We start from the raw sequence: 23,202 nt of genomic DNA, 5'->3' as shown, positions 1-23,202 counted from the left end.
GTGGATCCCGAATCAGAGATCTTGGAGTGCAGCTATTTCAAATCTTGAGGGCAGAGAGTTTCAGCGATCCAAGAAGTACATAAGTGAGTTTTTAGGTCTTGATCGTGCCACAGGATTCGTGTTTCTAGAAAGCCTTCCCATTCTTTGAGGAAGATGTCAATGCGAGCGCCAGGTGTAGAATTTATTCGCAAAAGTACATCAGCTAACACGTTTCAACAACAAAAAAATCTTCCTCAAGGGCAACAGTTAGAAGTTCTCCTGTTTCACAAGTAAGTGCTGACTCAAGAGTCCAGGTTCATGCACTCAGGATAGTACACTTTTACAGTCACCATCAGTTACCAATTTCAGGTTCACCTGGCCTTTAAACAAAAATATTTTTAATTTATATACATTTTTATTGGTTTTTACATATATTTTCCGAACAGAACATATCATCTCATCTTATACATCATTTTGGCTATTTTAGCCTGAGACTTCCATCAACCACATCTAATGATTTTCAAACCTCCTCTCTTAATCTTACATTTGTATCCTAACTATTACTTTTAACTTAAAATCCGGGACGTGTGTGGTGCTGTGGGTTAAACCACAGAGCCTAGGGCTTGCTGATCAGAAGGTTGGCAGTTCGAATCCCCGCGATGGGGGTGAGCTCCCGCTGCTCGGTCCCTGCTCCTGCCAACCTAGCAGTTCGAAAGCACGTCAAAGTGCAAGTAGATAAATAGGTAAACGGGAAGGTTTAACGGCGGGAAGGTAAATGGCGTTTCCGTGCGCTGTTCTGGTTCACATGACCCGGAAGCTGTACGCCGGCTCCTTCGGCCAATAAAGTGAGATGAGCGCCGCAACCCCAGAGTCGGTCACGACTGGACCAAATGGTCAGGGGTCCCTTTACCTTTAACTTAAAATCCATTCTCATAAATATTTTCTATATTTCATATAGTTCTCCTTACAAAACTTCTTGTAGTCCTACAAGCGCAGTCAGTTGATTACAATTGTCTTTCAAATAACTCGCATATTTACTCCAATCTTTCAAGAATTTCTGGTCCCACTGGTTTTGAATTCTCCCTGTCATCTTATCCAATTCTGCATAGTCCATTAATTTCATCTGCCATTCCTCTTCTAATAAAATATTTTTTTTATTAAACCTTCCCTTTTGTATTTACAGTAACCAAAGGCAACAAATGAGGCATGGCAATAGCGGTGGAAACGGACAACCTATTTCGCCCGGGCCAGGGTTCACGCATACAGACTGAGCATGGTACATGGGCACCCATTTGCCATGTTACCTCCATTCAGGATCGGCCCAAGACATTTTGGCGCCTGAGGCAAACCACAAAACAGTGCTCCCTCCCCTCCCACCAGGGAAGAAGGGGTGAGTGAAGATCTACATTGGGAACAAGCAGGGAACAAATATCTACATTGGGAATGAGAGGGAAATAAAGATCTATTGTGGCCACAGTGATCCATGCGACGGTCACCTCCAGGCTTGACTACTGTAATTCGCTCTATGCGGTGCTGCCCTTGAAGCTGTCCCAGAAACTCCAGCGGGTGCAGAATGCTGCAGCGAGGCTCCTCACGGGGTCTCCGCCATGGGAGCATATTCACCCAGTGCTTTTCCAGCTGCACTGGCTCCCGGTGGAGTACAGGGTCAGATTTAAGGTGCTGGTTTTGACCTTTAAAGCCCTGCACGGCCTAGGACCCTCGTACCTACGAGACCGCCTCTCCCGGTATGCCCCACGGAGAGCCTCAAGGTTCATAAATAGCAACACCCTAGAGGTCCCTAGCCCTAAGGAAGTCAGATTAGCTTCAACCAGAGCCAGGCCCTTTTCAACACTGAACGCTAGTGGAACACTCTGCCTCATGAGACCAGGATCTGATTTCTTCCCGCAGGACCTGTAAGACAGAGTTGTTCCACCTGGCCTTTGGCTTAGAATCAAATTGATTCCCTCCCCCTCTTTATTTTTTCCTTTCTCCTCCTGTGAAGAGGCTGCATTTTAATGTTTTATTTTAATCTTGTTTTTTAAGTTGTATTTTAATCAACTTGCTTTTATTATTGGTTGTTAGCCGCCCTGAGCCTGGTCTTGGCTGGGGGGAGGGCAGGGTATAAAAATTATTATTATTATTATTATTATTATTATTATTATTATTATTATTACATCAGGAACAAGGGTGGTAGTATTCACCAAGAGGCCACTGTAGAGGCAGCAATGGAGCAGTCTGCCAAGGCAACAGGCAATGCATTCCTTGGGGGCCAGATCTGCTTGAGGCAGTTGCCTCACCTTGCCCCATGGGTGGGCCGGCCCTTTCTCTACCTATTGCTCACTGTATGCATGAACACCGAGAAGAGAAGTTGCTGCTTCCTAGATTCTATGCACAGTATAAGCAGGCAAGCATTATGGCTGTGGTGCTCTCCACTTTCTGAAAATGCCATGTCATGTATTCCCATGTCATTTTCAGAGGGCACAAGTATCATAAGAAAAACGTTACACAGTGCCTTGCAATGAATGTAATGTGTGCTTGTGCATACACACACACTTAAGAGATTGGATTAATAAGTAAACTATCAAATTCAACTAAGTTCAGGAAAGAAGCGTCAGATTGCAGGAGAGGGCTGCAAGGAGCAAATCTGAGACTTAAATACAGGTTCAAATGCAGGCCTATGAACCTCGAGATCAAGGTTTAAGAAGTTATCCTCCTGCTTATCACCTGATGGCACTAACTTCAACCAACAAAAATAAATAAATTCATTGTAAAACATGGCAGTCTTGGTTCAGGCATGGTACCACATATGCAGATGTTGGGCGTGAGCTCACAGAGCAGAATCTCATTTTAAAAAAGACAAAAATCTCCATCTCCAATATGCAGCTTCCTGGATATCACACTGGCAGTGGGTACATCTGCATGCAAAATCACACTTTGTCCATGCAAAGCTGCACAAGTAGCTCAGTTTAATCACACACAGCACAATCCAGTGCAAACATATGCAGGCAGAAATCAGGGTATTTAAATAATAATAGTAATAATAATAATAAATAATAATAATAAAGCAGCTTCATCTTATATGCTAACAGTACTACAGCGGTACCTCGGGTTAAGTACTTAATTCATTCCGGAGATCCGTACTTAACCTGAAACTGTTCTTAACCTGAAGCACCACTTTAGCTAATGGGGCCTCCTGCTGCCACCACACCACCAGAGCACAATTTCTGTTCTCATCCTGAAGCAAAGTTCTTAACCTGAAGCACTATTTCTGGGTTAGCAGAGTCTGTAACCTGAAGCGTATGTAACCTGAAGCGTATGTAACCCGAGGTACCACTGTACTTCTTGAAGAAACCAAACCCAGCATTGGCTGATGTGCTTTTGTCTAGATTACCATAGTATATGGAGCTTCGACTGGTTCAAAACGTGGCTGCCGGGGTTTTGTATCATATTACATTCATCCTCTGCCAGCTTCACCTGCTACTAATCTGCTTTGAGGCTCAACGCAAGGCTCTGGCTTTGACCTTTAAACTCCTAAAACGGCCAGGAATTTATTCCCCCGCCCCCCATGAGCCTAAACAAGAGCTCTGACCGCAGGAGGAGGATTTCAAGGAAGGCTACTGAGACTTGGCAGGCAGGTACACAGGAGAGGGCTTTTTATTGTAATGTCCATGGCCTGAAACAGCCTCTCAACAGAGGAACACCTGTCCCTTTCACTGACTGCTCTTAAATGGTCATTGAATAGACTTATTTCAATGGATTCTTTTAGATTCGTTTAGGAATGGCTGTTGTCCATTTCTGAGATGCTTTCTGTTTCTGAGACAATGTTTTGCCCTGCTTGTTTCAGTTTGTTGCACCTCTGTTTGGCTTCAAGAGGTTTGCTCTTCTTTCATATTGTTCCTTTGCACTAATCAATTTTATCATTGCAAGCTACCCTGAAGAACTATAAATCTCCTCAGTTGTGACTGACTCCTTCCCCTCCTCACACACTGAATCGACCATTCCTACCCTTCTTGCATTTTAACAGAAAGTTGCATTTACTATCAATCTGTGACACCCTAAGTAAAGGGGTAAAGGGACCCCTGACCATTAGGTCCAGTCGTGGCCGACTCTGGGGTTGTGGCGCTCATCTCGCTTTCTTGGCCGAGGGAGCCGGCGTACAGCTTCCGGGTCATGTGACCAGCATACGGAAATACGGATCTGGCGGCGTACGGAAATGCCGTTTACCTTCCCGCCAGAGCGGTACCTATTTATCTACTTCCACTTTGACGTGCTTTCGAACTGCTAGGTTGGCAGGAGCAGGGTCCGAGCAAGAGGAGCTCACCCCGTTGCAGGGATTCGAACCGCCGACCTTCTGATCGGCAAGTCCTAGGCCCTGTGGTTTAATTCACAGCGCCACCCGCGTCCCTTGTGACACCCTAAACCCTTCGTCAAATGCGAAATTTGCCCGTCAGCATAGTAAACTGCCTTCTAGTGATTCAAACCACTGGTTCAGTGCTGCCTATTCTGTCGGCGGTAAGAAGTCTCGGTCGAAAGCCTTGCCCGAGATCCATCCTGAAACCACAAGTGCCAGAGACTGAACCCAGGACCGTCTCATACCCTCCAACATTTCTCCAATGAAAAGAGGGCATCCCATTCCATAATGATAATTTTACTGTTGATACCCCACACATCTTACTGGGTTGCCACAGCTACTTCCAACACTTCCAACACATATAAAAATATACCGTATTTTTCGCCCTATAGGACGCACTTTTCCCCCTCCAAAAATGAAGGAAAATGTGTGTGCGTCCTATGGGGCGAATGCAGGCTTTCGCTGAAGCCTGGAGAGCAAGAGGGGTCGGTGGGCACAGACCCCTCTTGCTCTCCAGGCTTCAGGTAGCCATCCGCAAGTCTTGCAAGCCCGGCGGGAGGTCCCGCGGGCTCGCAAGGCTTGCGGGCAGCAGCCTGCAGCCCAAAAGCTCGGGGGACAGCGGGGAGGTGCAGTGCCGCCACCCCAACCCGATCTGGAGGCTGGCAGGGGGGGCACAAGCTCGGGGGATAGCGGGGAGCTGGAGCCCCGCCACCCCGCTATTCCCTGACCCGATCTGGAGGCTGGCGGGGGGGGGGGGAGCAAGCTTGCTCCTCTTCCCCACCGCCAGCCCCACAAACTCGCGGGATAGCGGGGAGGCGGAGCCCCACCACCCCATTATTCCCCGACCTGATCTGGAGGCTGGCGGGGGGAAGAAGTAAGCTTGCTTCTCTCCCCCGCCAGCCCCACAAACTCGGGGGACAGCGGGGCAAGCCGCTGCCCCACGGAGGCTAGAGAGGCTGTCCCTGAAGGCAGAAGAGGGAGACGGAGAGCTCTGTCTCCCTCTTCTAGCTTGGGGATGGCTGCGTAAACCTGGGGGGGAAATAAATTCCCCCCCTTGATTTCCCCCCCCCCAAAAAAAACCTAGGTGCGTCCTATGGGCCGGTGCGTCCTATAGGGCGAAAAATATGGTAATACAACATTAAACATTTAAAAAAGCAAAAGCTTCCCTATACAGGATTGTCTTCAGACAGCTCAGGGGTTGGATAACTCCATACCCGCCAACATTTCTCCAATGGAAATAGGGACATCCTAGGGGCAAGTGGCTCAAATCAGAAACTGGGACAGCTTCTCTAAATGAGGGACATGCCTGGATAACAGGGACACTTGGAGGGTCTGCCATCTACATGCAAAACATGCTCTGCTCCTGAGCGATGGATGCTTCCCATACTATAGGTTGCAAAGCAAGCTCTGGACTGATGTGGGGGAGACCACTGTATACATTACAATAGAGCTGGATGTTTGCACATTAAAAATTAAGTGCACACTGCATCTGTCTCATCTTCACTGCTGCAATACAACATGCAGAGCTGTGATGGGCTCTGGCCACTCAATGCATATTTCCACTGTGTGTGTTTGTGTGTGTGTTGGGGGGGTGAGTAGTCACTTTACAAGTTACAGGATTAAAACTGGTATGGGGGCGGGGGGACTTTGCAAACGTGTCTCTTCTCCCTCCCCCCCCCCCCAAGGGAGCGAGTTCCATAGTGTGAAGAAGCACTTTCTTTTATCTGCAAACTTTCAGCTGCAAAAGGATGTCTATGAGAGGTGGAGAAAAAACATTTGAAGGGGATGCCAGGAAACAGGGAATTACGTTCACATGTGGTGGGGGTGTAAATATGTACAATTTTGGGGGGGCAAAGTGTGTTTAAGGAGATAACAGAAATCACTGGGTTAAAGCTGACCACAAGTCCAGAGGTAGCATTATTATCAATTTACGATGAGGTGGAAGGTTCGCTCACAAATTTATTGACAGCTGCACAAATTATTATAGCTAGGAAGTGAAAGGGGCAAGCAGAATATAAAATGGAAGAATGGTATAATTCTGCCACGCATAATTTTATAAATATATATCACATTGACACTTGCTTGCCTTTTTCTCTACACTAAAAAGTCCCAAACACGACAACTTTTCTTCAGTCGCTCCAGACCCCTTTATCATTTCAGTGGGCCTTTCCTGAGCTTTTCCCAACTCTACAATATCCTTTCTGAGGTGAACTGACCAGAACTGTACACAAATATTCCAAATGCGTTGGCACCATAGTCCAGATCCTCAAGAACAGAGAGCTACATTTATCGAAAGATAGTTGATGCAGGCACAACTACAAGGCCGGTTTTCAAAAAGGTTATGGCTTGACTCACTGCTATGCTACATGTTGTAGCTTTTCAAAGGGTATCAAGTGTTCCAAGGACAGTAGACTTAACTGCTATTTTTAACAAAAGCCTTGGCGCAACTGTCAGCTCATAAGAACCACACCACAGCGACAGCTTAAACACGCCTTTATTTGCTTGGACATACTCCCTGCCCTCCCCCCAGCTTCACCATAGGTCTTGAAATATATATCTCTGCCCAAGATTGCATGACAGTCCAAGCAGGTTGCTGGTAGGAGCAAGTGTGTCTCATTGGCTCTATGGTGGGCCTCTTTTAAAAGCTTCAAAATCTCCAGTAATTATAGTGAACATGTGGGAGGAATGTCTGCCCTGTAAAGTTATTGTGGAAATGGAAAGCAATCTCTCCAGGAGCTAGAAAAACAGTGCAAATTAATTATCAAGATGCATTAATTAGCACAGATGCCAAATGTATTGTCCCAAAAAGATCCTTCTTGAGATCCAGAGGCATCCATTCCACATAGCCCCTGCTTCTCTTAAGGAATTCCTCATTTCTTTCTCAAAACACTCTCACATGGAACAAATAGCCCAGCTATCAAAGCCTCTGGGTTTTCAAACATGTTCATTTTAATTAAAGAGGAAGAAAAGACATCCGGCATATTCTGTGTTTTTACTCCAGGCAAAAGGAAACTGAGCACAAGTTTTTGAGAAGTATGAGCAATGCTGGATATGATACGATAATCTTTATTGTCATTGTCCCATACAGAGCAACGAAATTGAAAAAATCTACATCAGACATTCAAAAACCAACAAGCCTGCTATCCCAGCCTGGTCAATCCCCTAAAAACTCTGATACACCATAATTAAATACAACATACTCCCATAGAGACTACTTTACACTGCGTTTAAAACCAAAATTGCATTTGGATAGAAACTGTTTCACAGGCGGCTAGTCCTAGTCTTTATAACCCTGTACCTTCTTCCAGAAGGCAGAAGCTGAAAGAGATCATTTCCAGGGTGCACACTATCCTGCACTACGCCTCCTGTGTTTTACTTTTGAGAATCTCCAAAGCTCCACCACTTGCTACGAACATCCACAGAAGAATTTTTAGAAATGGCCACCAATGTCCAGGAAGAGCAACTACAGGAGCCACATGCAAAAGTTCTCAAGATGCACTTGACCCCACTGACAATCAGACTTTCTATCCTCACCTCCACGGTGCTATGGCATCAATACACCATTTCTCTACTTTTACACTATTAGCAGAAGCCTCTCCCTGAACCCCTCAGGTACAGTCCTTCCCTACTGGGCAGAAGACAAGCGTTCCAGTTCTACCTCCAAACATAAATCTAGGTGCCAGAACTATTTTTTGCAATCATACTGTATTAGAGGCTCCCTCCTCTCCACCAAGCAAGGGTGGAACTTAATTTTGCAGATTCCGCCCTCCCACAAGCTAAAGGAAGAAAATACTCTACATCACCCTAATTAGTAAGGTTTGAATCCTATAAGCATACATTCCTTGGAGTAATTTCCACTGAATTCATTGGGACTTGCTTCTCAATAAACATGCACAAGAACAAACTGCCTCACTTCTAAGTCCTCACTTAGGCACTAGTTTCTGCTTCTATACTATTAGAGATGCAAAAATACGAAACAATTATTTTGCATGGACATATTACCGGATAGAGGAAAACAAGGCATAAACAAGGCAATATAACCAAGGAGGGCAATATCAAACGGGGAGAGATGACTACATAGCAAAACACACAGTATCAAACAAAAACGGCAATAGAGAGAGTGGTCTCTTGGGCATACAACTGTTCTGTAGATAATTATAAGCACACAGTTATACAGAATGCTCCAAGGCACAGGATATTAAAATGTGTGCATCACATTGAGATATAAACAAGAATGAAGCACACTGGATAAAGAGTAAGACTTCACTGTCAATGTGATTGGCGCAAACTGGTTTAAATAAAAAGAGATTCACACATATGTAGAAAGAGGTTTGCAGCAGTGTCCAAAATTATCAAATAGCCCAGTGAACATCAACACACGACACCTCTAATTTGTGTCTGTTACATTGATGATAGTGTCTTAACTTTTTATGCAAAAAATTTTGATGATTTGCTGATCATATTATATAACTTGTCCTAAGGTGATATGTGAAGTCGCTGTTGCTGTTCATTGCTTGTAAGTCCCTTTGAGATCCATTGAATGGCAAGTGGCACAGAACCACAAGGAACCTATTGAGTGACAAATCACTGCATTGGAGTATTATTTTCCTATCAAAGTTTGTAAATAAAACTTTGCATTATACATAGCAGTCAGTGTGTTTGTATCACCTGTGTAGCAACCGTAAGCCTGAGAAGGTCTCATTCTCTTTTGAAATATTGCAGGCAACCTGTGGATTGATCACCACATTTGGCAACAGAAGTATACAGGGTAGAACATGGCACCACATATCATAAGAAGAGCCCTGCTGGACCAAACCAGAGGCCCATCTACACCAAGAATCTGGCCTCACAGTGGACAACCAGCCCACAAGCTGGATGGTGATCTTCACTGCATGTCCCACCTAAGCATTTTCTGAAATATTTCCCTTACACCTTACATTTTGCATTTCTTGATGCCACAACTTCCACTGTTTCCATCACTCGTCACTTTTCTCCCCCAGGATGTTCAGAGATTTCAAAAACACAGTGCCAAAATACAGGATTGGCTCAAAAGCCTTGCCACACTAAACCAACACAGATAACAAGTCAGCAGGTGGTTCGGCCCAATATTTGGTACAAATTTGACACAACATCATAAAAACCCATCATAAAAACCCTTTCCTCACAGTAGTCAGCCAAATGCCTCTGAAAAACTTACAAGCAGGACCTGAAGTGAAGAGCACTGTCCTGCTGTTACCAGGCCACCTACTCTGTGGTCCCTGAACTGCCCTTCAAAGGTACACTGTCTCTGAATCTTGTGGATCCATATAGCCACGATGACTATTAGCCATTGAAAGATAAACAAAGGCTCCGTGGTTTCCTTCCCCCAATCTCTTCAATGGCCATCATCACATCTTGAGGCAATGAATTCCACACGTTAATTATGTGTTAGGCGAAGTGCTCGCTGCTAACAGATCTCACCTGGTAACTGATTTCTAGTGTTTGGGGAGAAGCCGGGAAAAAAGTCTTGCCCGGACACAAGCCATGCACAATATGGTAATCCCAACCACCCCCCCCCCCCAGCACAAGTCATTCATAACATAAGCTCCTTGGGGTCAGAGAGAAAACGGGAACTTTTCCTTGCGTTACTCTGCAGAGCTCCACGCACACCAAGGGCACTTTAAGATCTTGCTTGCGCGCGCACTTTCAAGGGGGTGCACATTTGGAGGGTCTTCCCTTGCCGTCTCCAGCCCGGTCCAGCCTCCCGCAAAAACGACCCGCATTCTTCCCAGGAGCCCCTCCCTCCGCGACCCCCCCCCCGTACCTTCTGCGGGGCTCTGAGCAGGCGGTGCACCCCGGCCAACTGGGTGCCCAGGGGGATATCCTCCCGGAAAGTGTAAAGCGGCGGCCTGGTGGGCTCGGGGAAATTGGTGCTGTTGAAAGGGTCGGTGTCGTCGAGGAACTGCACCCTGCAAACCAGCGTTGCGGTGGCCATGGTGCATCCATGCAAGGAAGGCGAAGAACAACCCAAGAAAGGCGGAGAGCCCAGCCGGGCAAGAAGAGCGCGCCGGGCAGCGCCAAAAAGACACGGGAAAGGAGCTTCCAAGCCAAGAGAGAAGAGATCCGCGGCACTCCGCTTGCGCCCCCAAAGTTGTTTCCAGCCGCTGGGTCGGCAGAGGAGGAAAGTCTGCCCCCTCGCCGCCTCCCAGGAGCTCTCCAAGGAGCGAGAGGCTCAAGCGCGCGCCCCCGCCGAGCCGGGCGCCTTTGCGCAGCGAGAGAGAGGAGGCAGAGCGCGCCGGCCGACCAGGCGCCGGGGGCGGCCGCCCGCGCGCCTTGCGCGTCCCGGCAGGGCCAGGTCACCGCGCGCGGGGCGATGCCCAAGCAGCGCGCAGGGGCTCCGCGGAGAGCGGCGGGGCTCCGGGGGGCGGCGGCGGCAGCAGCGGCTCCATTCTCGGCTGCGCGCTCGCCGCACCGAAGCGGGACGCGAAAGAAAAGGAGAGAAGGAGGCGGAGGAGGAGAAGCGGCTGCTTCTGGGAAGCCTCCGCTCGTCCCCGACGCTGCTGCCGCCGCACGAGAAATGCCGCTTGCAGGCAGCGCCCTCCGCTGGGCGCGATTAGGAAGGGGCCATCGCCTGGCCTTGCATGCGCCTCCATCCTTGCGAGGCATTTTGGGGGAGCCCTGCGTTCAAACCAGGAATGCGGGGCGCAGTCCCCACCACAGCCTCCAGCTAAGGCCAGGATCAGGACCGTTTACACAAGCGCCATCCATACACAACAGCCAAGAGGGACCAGAAAAGCAGCCTATAAACCTGCAGCAATGAAGTGGGTGCCATGTGGCGTCCTGTTTCTGACAATCCCATATAGAAAAGCAGATCTGGTCACTCTTAGACGTGCTCCACGCTGTAACTTAGTATGGATATGGGAATCTATTGTGGGTCTACATGGGGCTGTCCTTGGACAGTGTTCAAAAAATGCAGCTGGTAAAAAATGCTGCAGCCAAAATAATTTCCGTTAAGTATTCTGACCATATCACACCAGCAGGGCCGGATTTAGATTTGATGAGGCCCTAAACTACTGAAGGTAATGCGGCCCTTTATATGTAATATTTTAGGGAGCAGGTTAGCAGGTGGGGCACATTACTTACATCGCAGGAGCCTACACAACACAAAACACTGTTGCTATATATAAATTTTATTTTATTTGTTTTTTTATCTTATATTTTGGAAATGTACATCCAGGTTTTTTTCCTTTAATTTTTTTTGGGTCCCCAAGAGCATGTGGCCCTAAATTATAGTTTGTTTAGGTAAAGGTAAAGGGATCCCTGACCGTTATGTCCTGTCTCAGTTGACTCGGGGGTTGCGGCACTCATCTCGATTTACTGGCCGAGGGAGCCAGCATACAGCTTCCGGGTCATGTGGTCAGCATGACTAAGCTGCTTCTGGCGAACCAGAGCAGCGCAAGGAAATGTCATTTTCCTTCCCACTGGAGCGATACCTATTTATCTACTTGCACTTTGACGTGCTTTCAAACTGCTAGGTTGGCAGGAGCAGGGACCGAGCAACAGGAGCTCACCCCGTCGCCGGGATTCGAACCGCCGACCTTCTGGTCGGCAAGCCCTAAGCTCTGGTTTAGCTTATAGGTAAATTCGGCACTGCACACCAGTCTTGTTCAAGTTACACTGCTTTCCAGTTTGTTTCAAGGCCCAGTTAAAGGGACTGGCTATTACCTATAGAGCCATAAATCGCTTGGGGACTAGAGTAGCTGAGGAACTGCATCCCCTATAAACCTGCTCACCGACTGAGGTCAGCTTTGGAATCCCAGCTCAGTGTTCCACCAACAACAGATTCAGTGGGGGGAAATAGTTGTGTTAAAACCAGTTAAAGTTATCGACTCCCAAAAAATCCCAAGTCCCCACCACAGCCTCAAACTAAGGCCAGGACAACGACCTTTTACACAACAGCAAAGAGGCTCAGAAAAGCTGTCTATAAAATGGTAGCAATAAGCGGATACCATATATCGTACTGTTTCCTCTGCCTATCCAATATAGAATCAAATAATCTCCAAAATTCAACAGTTTGAATTTGGTTCCAAAGGCTAATGGCCCCTTCCCCTGCCTCCATAATCCCTTAAGCATAAGGTCAAGGTGTGAATTTAACCACACAATAGGAGGCAGGAGGCGATCAAGGGCAGCACATACCACAGACAGAGATCCATCGGGATGGTGGATTGAATCCTGATATGTTCAAAGGAGAAGCGGCAGGAAAGCCTTGCAGCTGGGGGGATGTGTAAATACTTTTATTGTTCTTTGGGGAAGAGGGTAGTAAAAAGGTGTTGGGAATTGAGGTTACTGACTCATGTATCTACATGACAAACACTCCTCCTTTGTGACATAATTGTGATGCATTGATGATGCTGTTGAAAAATGTGTTATGGGAAATGGGGAGAGGTCTTAAAAGTTCACACAACCTCATGTTGGTAGTTCCTACTCTTTCTATGTTTGAACCTTATTGCTGTGACCTGGAGCAGAATCTGAAAGGCTCTTTTCAAGACCTCCCAATGGAAGAGCAGCAAGGGATTCTAGAAAGACTTGAACTTTTGAAATCTAGTCTTTTAAAGATTTCTGCAGAGTTCAAAAGTACTATTAAGGAGCCAGTGTGGTGCAGTGGTTAAGAGCGGTAGTCTCGTTATCTGGGGAACCGGGTTCGCTTCCCCGCTCCTCCACCTGCAGCTGCTGGGTGACCTTGGGCTAGTCACACTTCTCTGAAGTCTCTCAGCCCCACTCACCTCACAGAGTGTTTGTTGTGGGGGAGGAAGGAAAAGGAGATTGTTAGCCGCTTTGAGACTCCTTAAAGGGAGTGAAAGGCAGGATATCAAATCCAAACTCTTCTCTTCTTCTTCTACAATCAATTTTAGAATCCAAGGAGTCATCACGAGAACCCATTATCCTCAGTACCACCCCACATAAGGAATTATCCATCAAAATAAGAAACAAGACAAGCACACTGCAGTACCCTTCAGTAAGGAACATCTCGATTCATTTTTTTTGGGGGGGGGGACATTACAATGGAGCACGTATGGTCACAACATCAGCCTGGCCCTCAAGAAAGGAGCTTGAGGACTGGGAATTGGTTCACCACATAGAGCACTAGGATCACTGCTCGCTGGAGATCCTCGTTTTGCTGCATAGGCTGTGCTGATTCACCCAGAAACTCCTGCTGAGTCATGGCAGGAGCTGAAGGACTTAGCAGTGTATGTAACGGCACATCTGCCTGCAGAGAAGAGGCAGCAACTGCATACAGTATATGGGATGCTTAAAAGCAGCATGGATCAGGGACTTGGGAACTGTAGATCCTTAGCACAGGAAATCTTAGAAACTAGTGTCCAAGAACCTGCTTTGCTGACATTGCCTGCACAGCAAGGGCAGTCGCCTGCCGATATCTGCCATAAGGATAATAATTTTATAGAACAATTTAATGGGGGCATAATTAATAACCACTTGTCAGAATGAGTACAACAGCAACAACAACAACAACATATTATTTATTCCCCAGCCACTCTGGACGGCTTCCAACAAAATATTAAAATACAGTAGTCCATCAAACATTAAAAGCTTCCCTAAACAGGGCTGCCTTCAGATGTCTTCTAAAAGTCTGGTAGTTGTTGTTCTCTTTAACATCTGGTGGGAGGGTGCTCCACAGGGCAGGCGCCACTACCGAGAAGGCCCTCTGCCTGGTTCCCTGTAACTTCACTTTTCACAGTAAGGGAACTGCCAGAAGGCCCTTGGCACTGGACCTCAGTGTCTGTGCAAAACAATGGGAGTGAAGATGCTCCTTCAGGTATACTGGACCAAGGCTGTTTAGGGCTTTAAAGGTCAGCACCAACACTTTGAATTGTGCTTGGAAACGTATTGACATCAATGTAATTACTTTAAATGTGAAGGGACTGGGAAACGTGGTCAACATATTTATACAAAACGGACCCACACATTTAATGAGATTGGAGTGTATGATGTGTTTTCAAGATTATGAAAATGTTTGAAATATATGCTGTGGCAAATGAACTATTTTTAATGGGGGGAAATTGGATCATAAACCATATGAAGAGCATGATCACAAAATATATGCTTCAGGGTGCAGTCCTATACGCTCTCGAAGGAAGGCAAACACCATCAAATGCTATATGACTTACTTACCTCTGAGTAGATGGGAACATGCATGCACTGTGAGCAATACTCAAGCCTCACCCTCATTTCCCCCCCAATTGCTACTGTTGGGGCAGAAAACCAGCAATATTATGAAAAATAACTGATAAGATGATTTTATTAGATTTAAAAGGGAGGTTCTATGAGCTTTTTAAAATGTATTATGTGAAATATGGTTGTTTCCATTGCTGAAGGAACCTTACTGTTAAAATAACAATGTATCTGTCCTTAATTTCCTCCATTTTTATTAAAAATAAAATGTATGGTGGGAGGTTATTAAAAGTATATTTGTGGAGCAAAAGGCCACCCAGATTCTCAACAAATATGCATGCAAGCCAGCCAGATTTGTTTTAAACACTGCTAGACATGTAAGTAATTGGATGATCTCTTTGGAATATTTGTTTTTTTCATAGACCCTGGATATAACATGTGTGAGCTGCCTGGTAGAAATTCAATCATTTACATGGCAGGTCTGTGAACCCCATTCTTACTGATGCAAAAGTAATCCTGCAAACTTAATTTGTTGGCTAGATTTCCATTTTTCCAACTTGAGACCAGTTGCAGTTGTGGGAAACCAGAAACAACTTTTTCGTATTTGTCAGGGCTGCCTCTAGGTCCCAGCTCACAGAGGACCAACGCTAGTCAGTAGTAACGTACAAAAGTCTTTATTGACGATTGGTTTCCATTTCCAAACCGCAGTGTGCAGCTCTACGTCTAGAAGCTAGACCGGCGAAGCTCCATCTGAGTCTCCGCCCCCTGTACACCAGTTTAAGACTCTAGCCTTACTCCACCTCTTCCGTTGCTCTTTCCTCCTCTGGGTCCTTCTGCCCCCTGGGGTTTCCTCCTTTCTGGACTCTTCTGACGCTGACCCCCCTGATTCTTGCCCCTCCTTTCGGCGGGCTTTAGGACCTGGCTCCCTATCCGGGCTATCTGCTGTGCCGCTCGCCTGTACATTTGAACTTGGCGTGCGCGCCCCGCCGGCAACCTTCCTCTCGACCGTTTCCCCGCTCTCCGATGGAGGCGTGGTCAATCCTGACTCATCTCCTCTCGCTGGTGGTGGGAACACTGGTCCCGATGCCTGGGACTCCTCCCCCCCACTGCGCTCTGGTGGGGAAGCTGGTCCTGATTTCCAACTGCTGCTCTGGGAGTCCCCGCTGGCCCCTTCCTTCTGGGGTGTCCCCCTTGGCACCCCCCCTTGCCTTGGCCATCGGCGCTCCCTTCTGTGAGTCTTCCGATTCGCTGGACAGACTCCAGGAATCCCTCGGGCCACTGTCACCCCCTACACTGCCCTCGGATTCCTCCCCCTCGCTCTCCATTTCCTCCCTCTCCTGTGTCTCTGCTCCTGAGCCCCTGACAGTATTCTATTCTTTGCCATCGCTTTCCTTCAGCTTATGCTTGAGGAGAGATTACCGTATTTTTCGCTCTATAGGACGCACTTTTTCCCCTTCAAAAATGAAGGGGAAATGTGTGTGCGTCCTGTGGAGCGAAGACACCATAGCCCCGCAACCCTCTCCCAGCTGGAGAGGTGACACGCGGCTATGGCAGGAGCCTCTATAGCCACGTGTCACCTCTCCAGCCGGGAGAGCGCGCGCAGGGCAAAAGAAGCCCCCCGTGACCCTCTCCCAGGTGGAGAGGTGATGCGTGGCTATGGCAGGATCCTCTTTAGCCGTGCGCCACCTCTCCAGCTGGGAGAGCGCGTGTGGGGCAAAAGAAGCCATAGTCCAGCAACCCTCTCCCAGCTGGAGAGGTGACACACGACTATGGCAGCAGCCTTTCCGCTGCTCCCTGACCTGCTCTTTGGGGTTGGTGGTGGGCTTCCCCCCGCCAGCCCCAAAGAGCAGGTCAAAAGGAACCTGAAGCCTGGAGAGCGAGAGGGATCGGTGCCTGAACGCACCTTAAACGGCACCTTGTTTTAGAACGGGAAAACAAGAGGGGGGAAATTCTCCCCCTTCTGCCAGCGCCTCCTGCCGCTTTGCTGAAGGGGTACTGGGCAGAGAGGGGGAGAATTTTTTTTCTTGTTCTCCCCCCCCCTAAAGCAAGGTGCGTCCTATTGTCCGGTGCATCCTATGGTGCGAAAAATACGGTATCTGTTTTATAGAGGCGATATACAGCTGTGTCTTAATTGCATGGCAGGTATGCAAAAAGGATTGTGACCAGGGAGATTACTGTCAGAAACAGGAGGAGCACGATGGCATGTTTGTCAGAGGTCAGGAATGGAAACCGCTCGATTTCTTTAGTTTACAAAAACCCCAGGGGTAAGACAACCCTTTAGATAGCTTGGTCCCAAGATCTATAGGTTTTGTATAGGCAGCTGGTGCAAGTCTTTCAGAAGCATGACAGTGATGTTCTGCCAGTGAGCAACTGAGGCTTATGCGCTAGCTACAGTTTATGGACAAAGCTCAGCAGCAGCAGCAGCCCATCAAACACGTTGTAGTGATCCAGTCTGGGGGTTACCGGCACATGGACTACAAGGTAAGACTAGCTCCATAAATGTAGTTTTGATAACCCAAGCTGGTTAAGCACACTCCAAGCTACTGAGGTGACCTAGGACTCTGGTGCCAGAGCTGGATCCAGGAGCACCAAATTGTGGTCTGAGATGGTTCTCGGTTGGATCTCCAGCTTTTTCACCCCCAAATCTCTGGACGCCCACACCGTATCTGGTCTACTGGAATTATTTTGTTAAACTTGAATGGAAGGTATAGATTCGTTCTGTTAGATGTTTTAATCTACATAGCTATATTAACGCCATATGCCTTACTATAACAAAAAAGTACCGTATTTTTCGCTCCATAAGACACACTTTTTTTTTTAAAAGGGGGGAATGTCTGTGCGTCTTATGGAGCGAATGTGTGGTCCCTGGAGCCAAATTGCCGGAGTGCAATTTCTCTGCCAGCAGCCTGCCCTTTCCCCTCAAGGTTTGGAGCAGTGGACAGGCTGTTCACTGAGAGAGGGGAGGAAGAGGAAGGAGAGGAGGGTGACCAAGAAGCTGGGTGAAGGGAGAGGAGGTACCGTAGGTTGGCGTGAGTGGAGAGTCATGGTAGAGGGCAAAGGAGAGGGAGCAGCAAAGGGGAGAAATTGCAGACGTCACCCGAGGAGTTTGGGTGAAAGGGATGGAGAGGAGGAGGCTGGAAAAGGGGACTTTGCTGCTTGGGGAGGGGGAGAAAAAAGTGGGGAGAAGGAAAGCCTCCCAAGTCTGCCGCTGAGAGGCTCTGCTCAGCTGTTTCTTGACTGAAATTCAAGTAAAGGGAATGTTTGCGAACAGCGGGCAGGCTGTTCGCTGAGAGAGGGGAGAAAGAGGACTGAGAGGAAAAAATATGGCATTAGCAATGCTTTGGGTGGAAACGAAGATGGTATTTTACATGAAGATAGCAAAGAAAGTGAGGTCAGTGGTTGTGAGCAAGTGAGCTTCATAAATTCTGATCGTAGCAGTGATGAGTTCTTGGGGTTCACAGAAGACTAGAAGAGGACTCAAACCTTAAAGTCTCTCTTCATTTGTTAATGACAGTGATGATGGTTCTTGATGCCATTGTTGACTGCTGTTCACTTTACACGGCTGTAATATGATTCTGATATACCGGTTGTTTATTAAATACAGTAGTTTATACAACATTTAATTCAGAATATTTTTTTCTTGTTTTCCTCCTCTAAAAACTAGGTGAGCCCTATGGTCGGGTGCGTCCTATAGAGCGAAAAATACGGTAGCTTGGTAATTTCCCTTCATTGGACCTTATTGTTTGATTTGATCTATCATATTCTGGGGATACTATCTCATTCAAGTCTCCCTGATGGCTCTGCAGTGTTTCCATGGCTGGAGGCAACCATGCTTCAGAAATGCAGTTGCAGGAGGTCTGAGGCGGGCAGAGGGCTCTTCTGCTCGAATCCTGCTTCTGGCATTCCCACAGGCAAATGGGTGGCCCCTGGGGAAAGAGGAGGCTGGACCAGTTGGGCCTCTGACTGTGGTGGCAGAGCAGATCTATCAGGGCTAGTAGCCTTTGACTGTCCTCTCCTTTGCCAAGTTGCATAACCTTCATTTCAAGCCATGCAGTCAGAGATGCTCATCTGCTGCATCTCCTGGTCATCTGATTGTTTCTACAAAAAGGTGGCTCTTGTGAGCTCAGCAGTGGGATCTCCTTTAAGTCCCTGGGGTGGGTGTGACAGCTGGATGGGCGGCGGAGGGGACATTTTGTCCCTGGCGTTCAGTCTGTGACAGACCTTTCACGTGTTCTGGGATTCTTCCCTCGGAGCAGCACTTACTGAAGAGTTCTCCCCTGCTTCAAAGATCCCTTCTTTCTTCCAGGATCTCCTGTTTTCATTGTTGTGGCTGCTGCGAAAACCTCCCTTTTGAAAAGAGCAGGTAAGAGGAAGGGAAAATTTGCATGGGGCGGGGAGTGTTGAGTGTTCATGCTCTGGATGCATTTCTGAAAAAAGGCTTATACACTGGTGCCCCGCAAGACGAATGCTTCGCAAGACGGAAAACCCGCTAGACGAAAGGGTTTTCCGTTTTGGAGGTGCTTCGCAAAATGAATTTCCTATGGGCTTGCTTCGCAAGACGAAAATGTCTTGCGAGTTCCTGCGGGGTCTTTTTCCTCCCCCCCCTTTTCCCAAGCCGCTAAGCCGCTTATCAGCTGATCCGCTAAGTCGCTTAACAGCTGATCCGCTAAGCCGCTAAACCGCTAAGCCGCTTATCAGTTGATCCGCTAAGCCTGCTAAGCCACTAATAGCGCTAATCCGCTAAGCCGCTAATGGGCTTGCTTCGCAAGACGAAAAAACCGCAAGACGAAGAGACTCGCGGAACGGATTCTTTTCGTCTTGCGAGGCACCACTGTACTAGTAAGATGGGTTTGGGAGCTGGGGTTCCTCCTACAGGTGATGTCTGACTACAACTCCCATTGTCCTGTTTCTTTTGCTTCTTTTTAGTGGGGCCTCCTTCAGCTGCACCAGGAAGCCAAGTGACTGAGGCTCTGGCCCTGCGTAAGTCTCATCTTAAGTCTGCATTATACCTCCTGCAGTCCTGCATCAATTTTGAGCTTTTCCATCATGCCCACTTTCCCTCCCCACTGCACCCCACTCTGTTACTCTGCTTCCCCTCCTGTTTACTCAGAGAAATATTTCTGGGTATTCCCAAGTCTTATTCACCACGTTGTGACATTGTAGGTGGTGCTGATAAAGAGATCCCCGAATGGCAGCTTTCTTTCTTTCCCACAAATGGACCAGGGCTGCTGCCCACCCATTGCTGCATCCACACAGATGCAAGACGTCCAGGAATCAGCATCCCAGAAGCTGACCGCTTCTTCTTGCACTGCTTCCCAATTAGCATCCCTCTCTTTACACACGAGGTGTCCACTGCAGCAAGCAAGGGCGGCCCTTCCCTGGGCACGAAGCAGAAAGCCATCTTAGCTGCATTGACGGGAGTGGGGGAGATTCTTTTCCCAGCCAGAAGGGGAAAAGCATGGGGAAGTTGGGCCAAAACCCCCCAAAAAACAACTACTTAAATTTTTAAAGGTGCTGGAACGGAAGTCCAGAACAAGAACTGCTGCTTCCTGCAATCATCCTGTTACAAGAAGCACTTCAGCTTCCCGTTCCTGGTTCCAAGGAAATGGGTGTGAGGAAGCTGCAGGTTCCTCATCCCTGTTCTAAAGAGCAGATGTCTCTCCCCCCCCCCATGATCCTGGGAACTGTAGTTTGTTAGGGGCTCTGGGAACAGCAACCCATTAGCAGAGATCCGTGGAGTCCTAGGAACTCAGTCATGAGGAGGAACCAGGAAGATGGAGGAGCTCAGATGCCAGGTTCTTGAGTTGGGGAGGGACCCCGTGCCTTGGAAATGGAAAACCGTTGGGTGTTGAGGGTCCCAGGATTGTGCCTTGCCTTCAAGGGGGACGCCTGGGAGGTGGGGTTTGGTCCTGATGAAGCTCTAACAGAAGACCCAACGGGTTATCCCACATATTGGAGGACAGGAAGGGATTCCCCTCAGATCAGATTGGCTCAGGCATATCTGAGAGGAGCCAGCAGAGGTAGCGACAGCTAGACTGGGGGGTGGGAGCAGCCGCCGGGACCACAGAGCACACATCCTAAATGGTCTACGGTGGCTCCCAGTACATTTGTGAGCACAATTCACAGTGTGGGTCCTGTATACCTGAAGAAGGGTTGCCACCTGGTCCTTAAAAAATCTCATCCTTGACAGCAAACTGAAAAGGATAGGAATTAGACTGCAAAACCTTGTTTGGAGCGTGTCCAGCTATGAAGCTAGCTGCCTTCCCTCCCTTTGCCCCACTTAAGAAAGAATCAGGCATCAACCTGGGAACTTTAAAAATAAGCTTTACTTACTTTATAAATCATGCATCGGTTCACAACAATACAGGGATTAAAAACTGTACAGGAAAAATACTGTTATAGATTTGCAGGAGACCCCCCCCCCCAACTAAATGCTAGAAATTGATCAGTTGCAGAATTATGATTAATTGGGATTTCAGTGAAAGTACAGGCTGCACAACTGTGCCAGTCAAGGAATTCCTGGGCTGACTTTTGCAAACCAGGCTGGGGGGGGGGGGGTCTAGCAAAGAGCAAATCTGTTAACACTCCTGAGCTTGCTGGGCACACGACCCAGGGGGAAGTGGGGATGAGCCCCAAAGGTATGGTGGGTACACAGCCTATGGTTTTAAGGTCTCTAGAGGGCTTTGGCTCACACAGGGAAGGAGCATAGTGAGATTTATTTTGTATTATTTCTTTGCACCATAACTGTGTGTGATCCTTTGAAAAGAGGTTCCTCAAACTTCAATTTGAGTGGATATTCCCAGTCTCGGCTCGTGTGTGGCGCTACAGTTCCCAGATGGATGCAGAGTACAACTGAAAGCATTAGAAACTCAGGAGCTTCCAGCCATTTTATGCACTGTGAGTTTAACCAGCAGCATGGTGTGACAACATGATAATTGGGGATTCCCAGGAAAGTGAGAGCCCATTCACATGAGAGCCCTTACTGTATCCTGCTTCCTCCACAGGGCCAGGCCTCCAGGGATGAGGCTCCATGTCCGGCTCCCAGGATGAAGGACAAGAGACCATCCTGGCAGTTCCCAGCCCCTGACCCTCGCATGGCAACCCTCCGCCCCTTCTCCGTGCGGGCAAGGCTCCTTCCTGGCCCCACTTGGTGCAGAAACAGCAGTCAAGGATTCCTCCCATTAAAAACACATCAAGAGTTATTCCGGAGAGGGAGGAGACTTTGGATTCTGCTTCTGTGCTAGTCCGGCTGAGACGGAGCCAAGATGCCCATATGGAGGCCAAGTGGGAAGAGCTGCTAAGATCAGGTAAGTGGAAATGCCTGAGATTCTAGCCAACCTCAACTGGTGGTCTCAGTTACCATAAGGAACCTTGGAATGAAATATATACATATTATCATCTATATATTTATCTGGAACTCTTCCAACCAATCAGACTAACTGAGCTTGTTTCTTCCTTAGGCGAGAGGCTGGTGCTATCATCTGGGATCTAGGCGTTTGCTGATTCCTCCATTTTCTCTGCAGGGAGGGAGCCTTTCCCCAACGTTTACTTCGTACTGGCAAAATCCCTGGAGGGACGTGGCGAACATCATGTACTGGGACAGAAGGAAGGGGTCCTTGTGGAACTTCTTTTGGGGGGTCATCAAAAATGGGGCAGTAGTTTTTCATCCACCCCTGCCCCTTCTCATCAGATGCTTCCTGCTTCCTCCACAGGACCACGCCTCAAGGGATGAGGCTCCAGCGCCTGCTCCCGGGACGAAGAACAACAGACCATCACTGCAGTTCCCGGCCCCTGACCCTCGCCTGCCTCCCCCTCCATCCGTTCCCCGTGTGGGCATGGCTCCTTCCCGGCCCTACTTGGCGCAGAAGGATGAGCCAAGGTTTCCACCCATTAAGAACACCTCCCGAGTGATTCTGGCGCCGAAGGAGACTTGGGCTGCTGCCTCTGTGCCAGGCCAGCTGGGACGGATCCCAGACGCCCGTATGGAGGAGTTCAGGGTGGGGCAGCTGATAAGATCAGGTAGGAGGAAATGCCCCTTTCCAGGTGTCCCCCCCCTGCCCCAGACTGGGGCTAGCGTGGCTGGGAGCCAGGCACCTGCTGATGTCTCCGTTTGTTTTGCAGTGAGGGAGAAGTTCAGCCGGGGAACCACCGCATCCTGGGAGGGACTGGAGCCCAGACGAAGGCCTCTGGTCTCAGGGGTAATGGGATAGGGGGGAGGAGGGGGGGCCTTAGGAAACACACAAAAAGGACCTGCAGGATCAGGCCTAGGGCTCACCTGGTCCAGCCTCCTCTTTTCCCAGGGGCCACCCAGATGCCACTGCGAAAGCAGCAAACAGGATTCGAGGCCAAGAAGCAGTGCTTCAAAGATCCCTTCTTTCTTGCAGGATCTCCTGTCTGTACCGCTGTGGCTGCTGCCCAAGCCTCCCCCAAAATGAACAGGTAAGAGGAAGGGAACTTTTGCATGGGGTGGGGAAAACACCCTACAAGTTGAGCAAACGTGTTCATGCTCTGGGTGCATTTCTGAAAAAAGGCATACACTGATAAGGCAGGTTTGGGGACTGGGGACCTTCCTATAGGGGTTGCTTGACTACAGCTCCAATTGTCCTCGACCACTGTCCTTTCCCCCTTTGTTTTTTAATTAAAAAAACAGCTTCACGATTCCCCAAAGATGAATTCCAGAGTGTGGAAGGAAGAGGCATTGT

At 48.3% G+C, this 23,202-nt stretch overlaps 2 protein-coding genes across 13 annotated transcripts in view; one reads left to right on the top strand and one right to left on the bottom strand.

The window, feature by feature from the left end:
- FHOD3 (formin homology 2 domain containing 3) overlaps positions 1-10,686 on the bottom strand; it is a 340,197-nt gene extending 329,511 nt beyond the window's left edge. For 4 of the 12 annotated variants that reach the window (XM_081883773.1, XM_081883774.1, XM_081883772.1 and 1 more), the window contains exon 1: positions 10,134-10,679. In XM_081883773.1, coding sequence (XP_081739899.1) covers positions 10,134-10,304 — 171 coding nt within the window. In that variant the 5' untranslated portion in view covers positions 10,305-10,679. Of the gene's footprint in view, positions 1-10,133 lie in introns of all 12 variants that reach the window. The other 8 variants (XM_081883778.1, XM_081883769.1, XM_081883779.1 and 5 more) reach the window with 6 other exon arrangements.
- Positions 10,687-22,335: 11,649 nt separating this feature from the next.
- The window catches only part of LOC309354162 (uncharacterized protein), a gene marked incomplete at its 5' end in the record, with an annotated part of 35,801 nt that continues 34,934 nt past the window's right edge, over positions 22,336-23,202 (top strand). The window contains one exon of the mRNA XM_081884129.1: positions 22,336-22,519. Within this exon, the coding sequence (XP_081740255.1) occupies positions 22,336-22,519 (184 nt within the window). The remainder of the gene's footprint in view (positions 22,520-23,202) is intronic.

The sequence above is a fragment of the Podarcis melisellensis genome (genome assembly GCF_964234715.1).
Source record: "Podarcis melisellensis genome assembly, chromosome: 13".
Taxonomy (NCBI): Eukaryota; Metazoa; Chordata; class Lepidosauria; order Squamata; family Lacertidae; genus Podarcis; species Podarcis melisellensis.
This window is presented reverse-complemented; position numbering and strand designations above follow the sequence as displayed.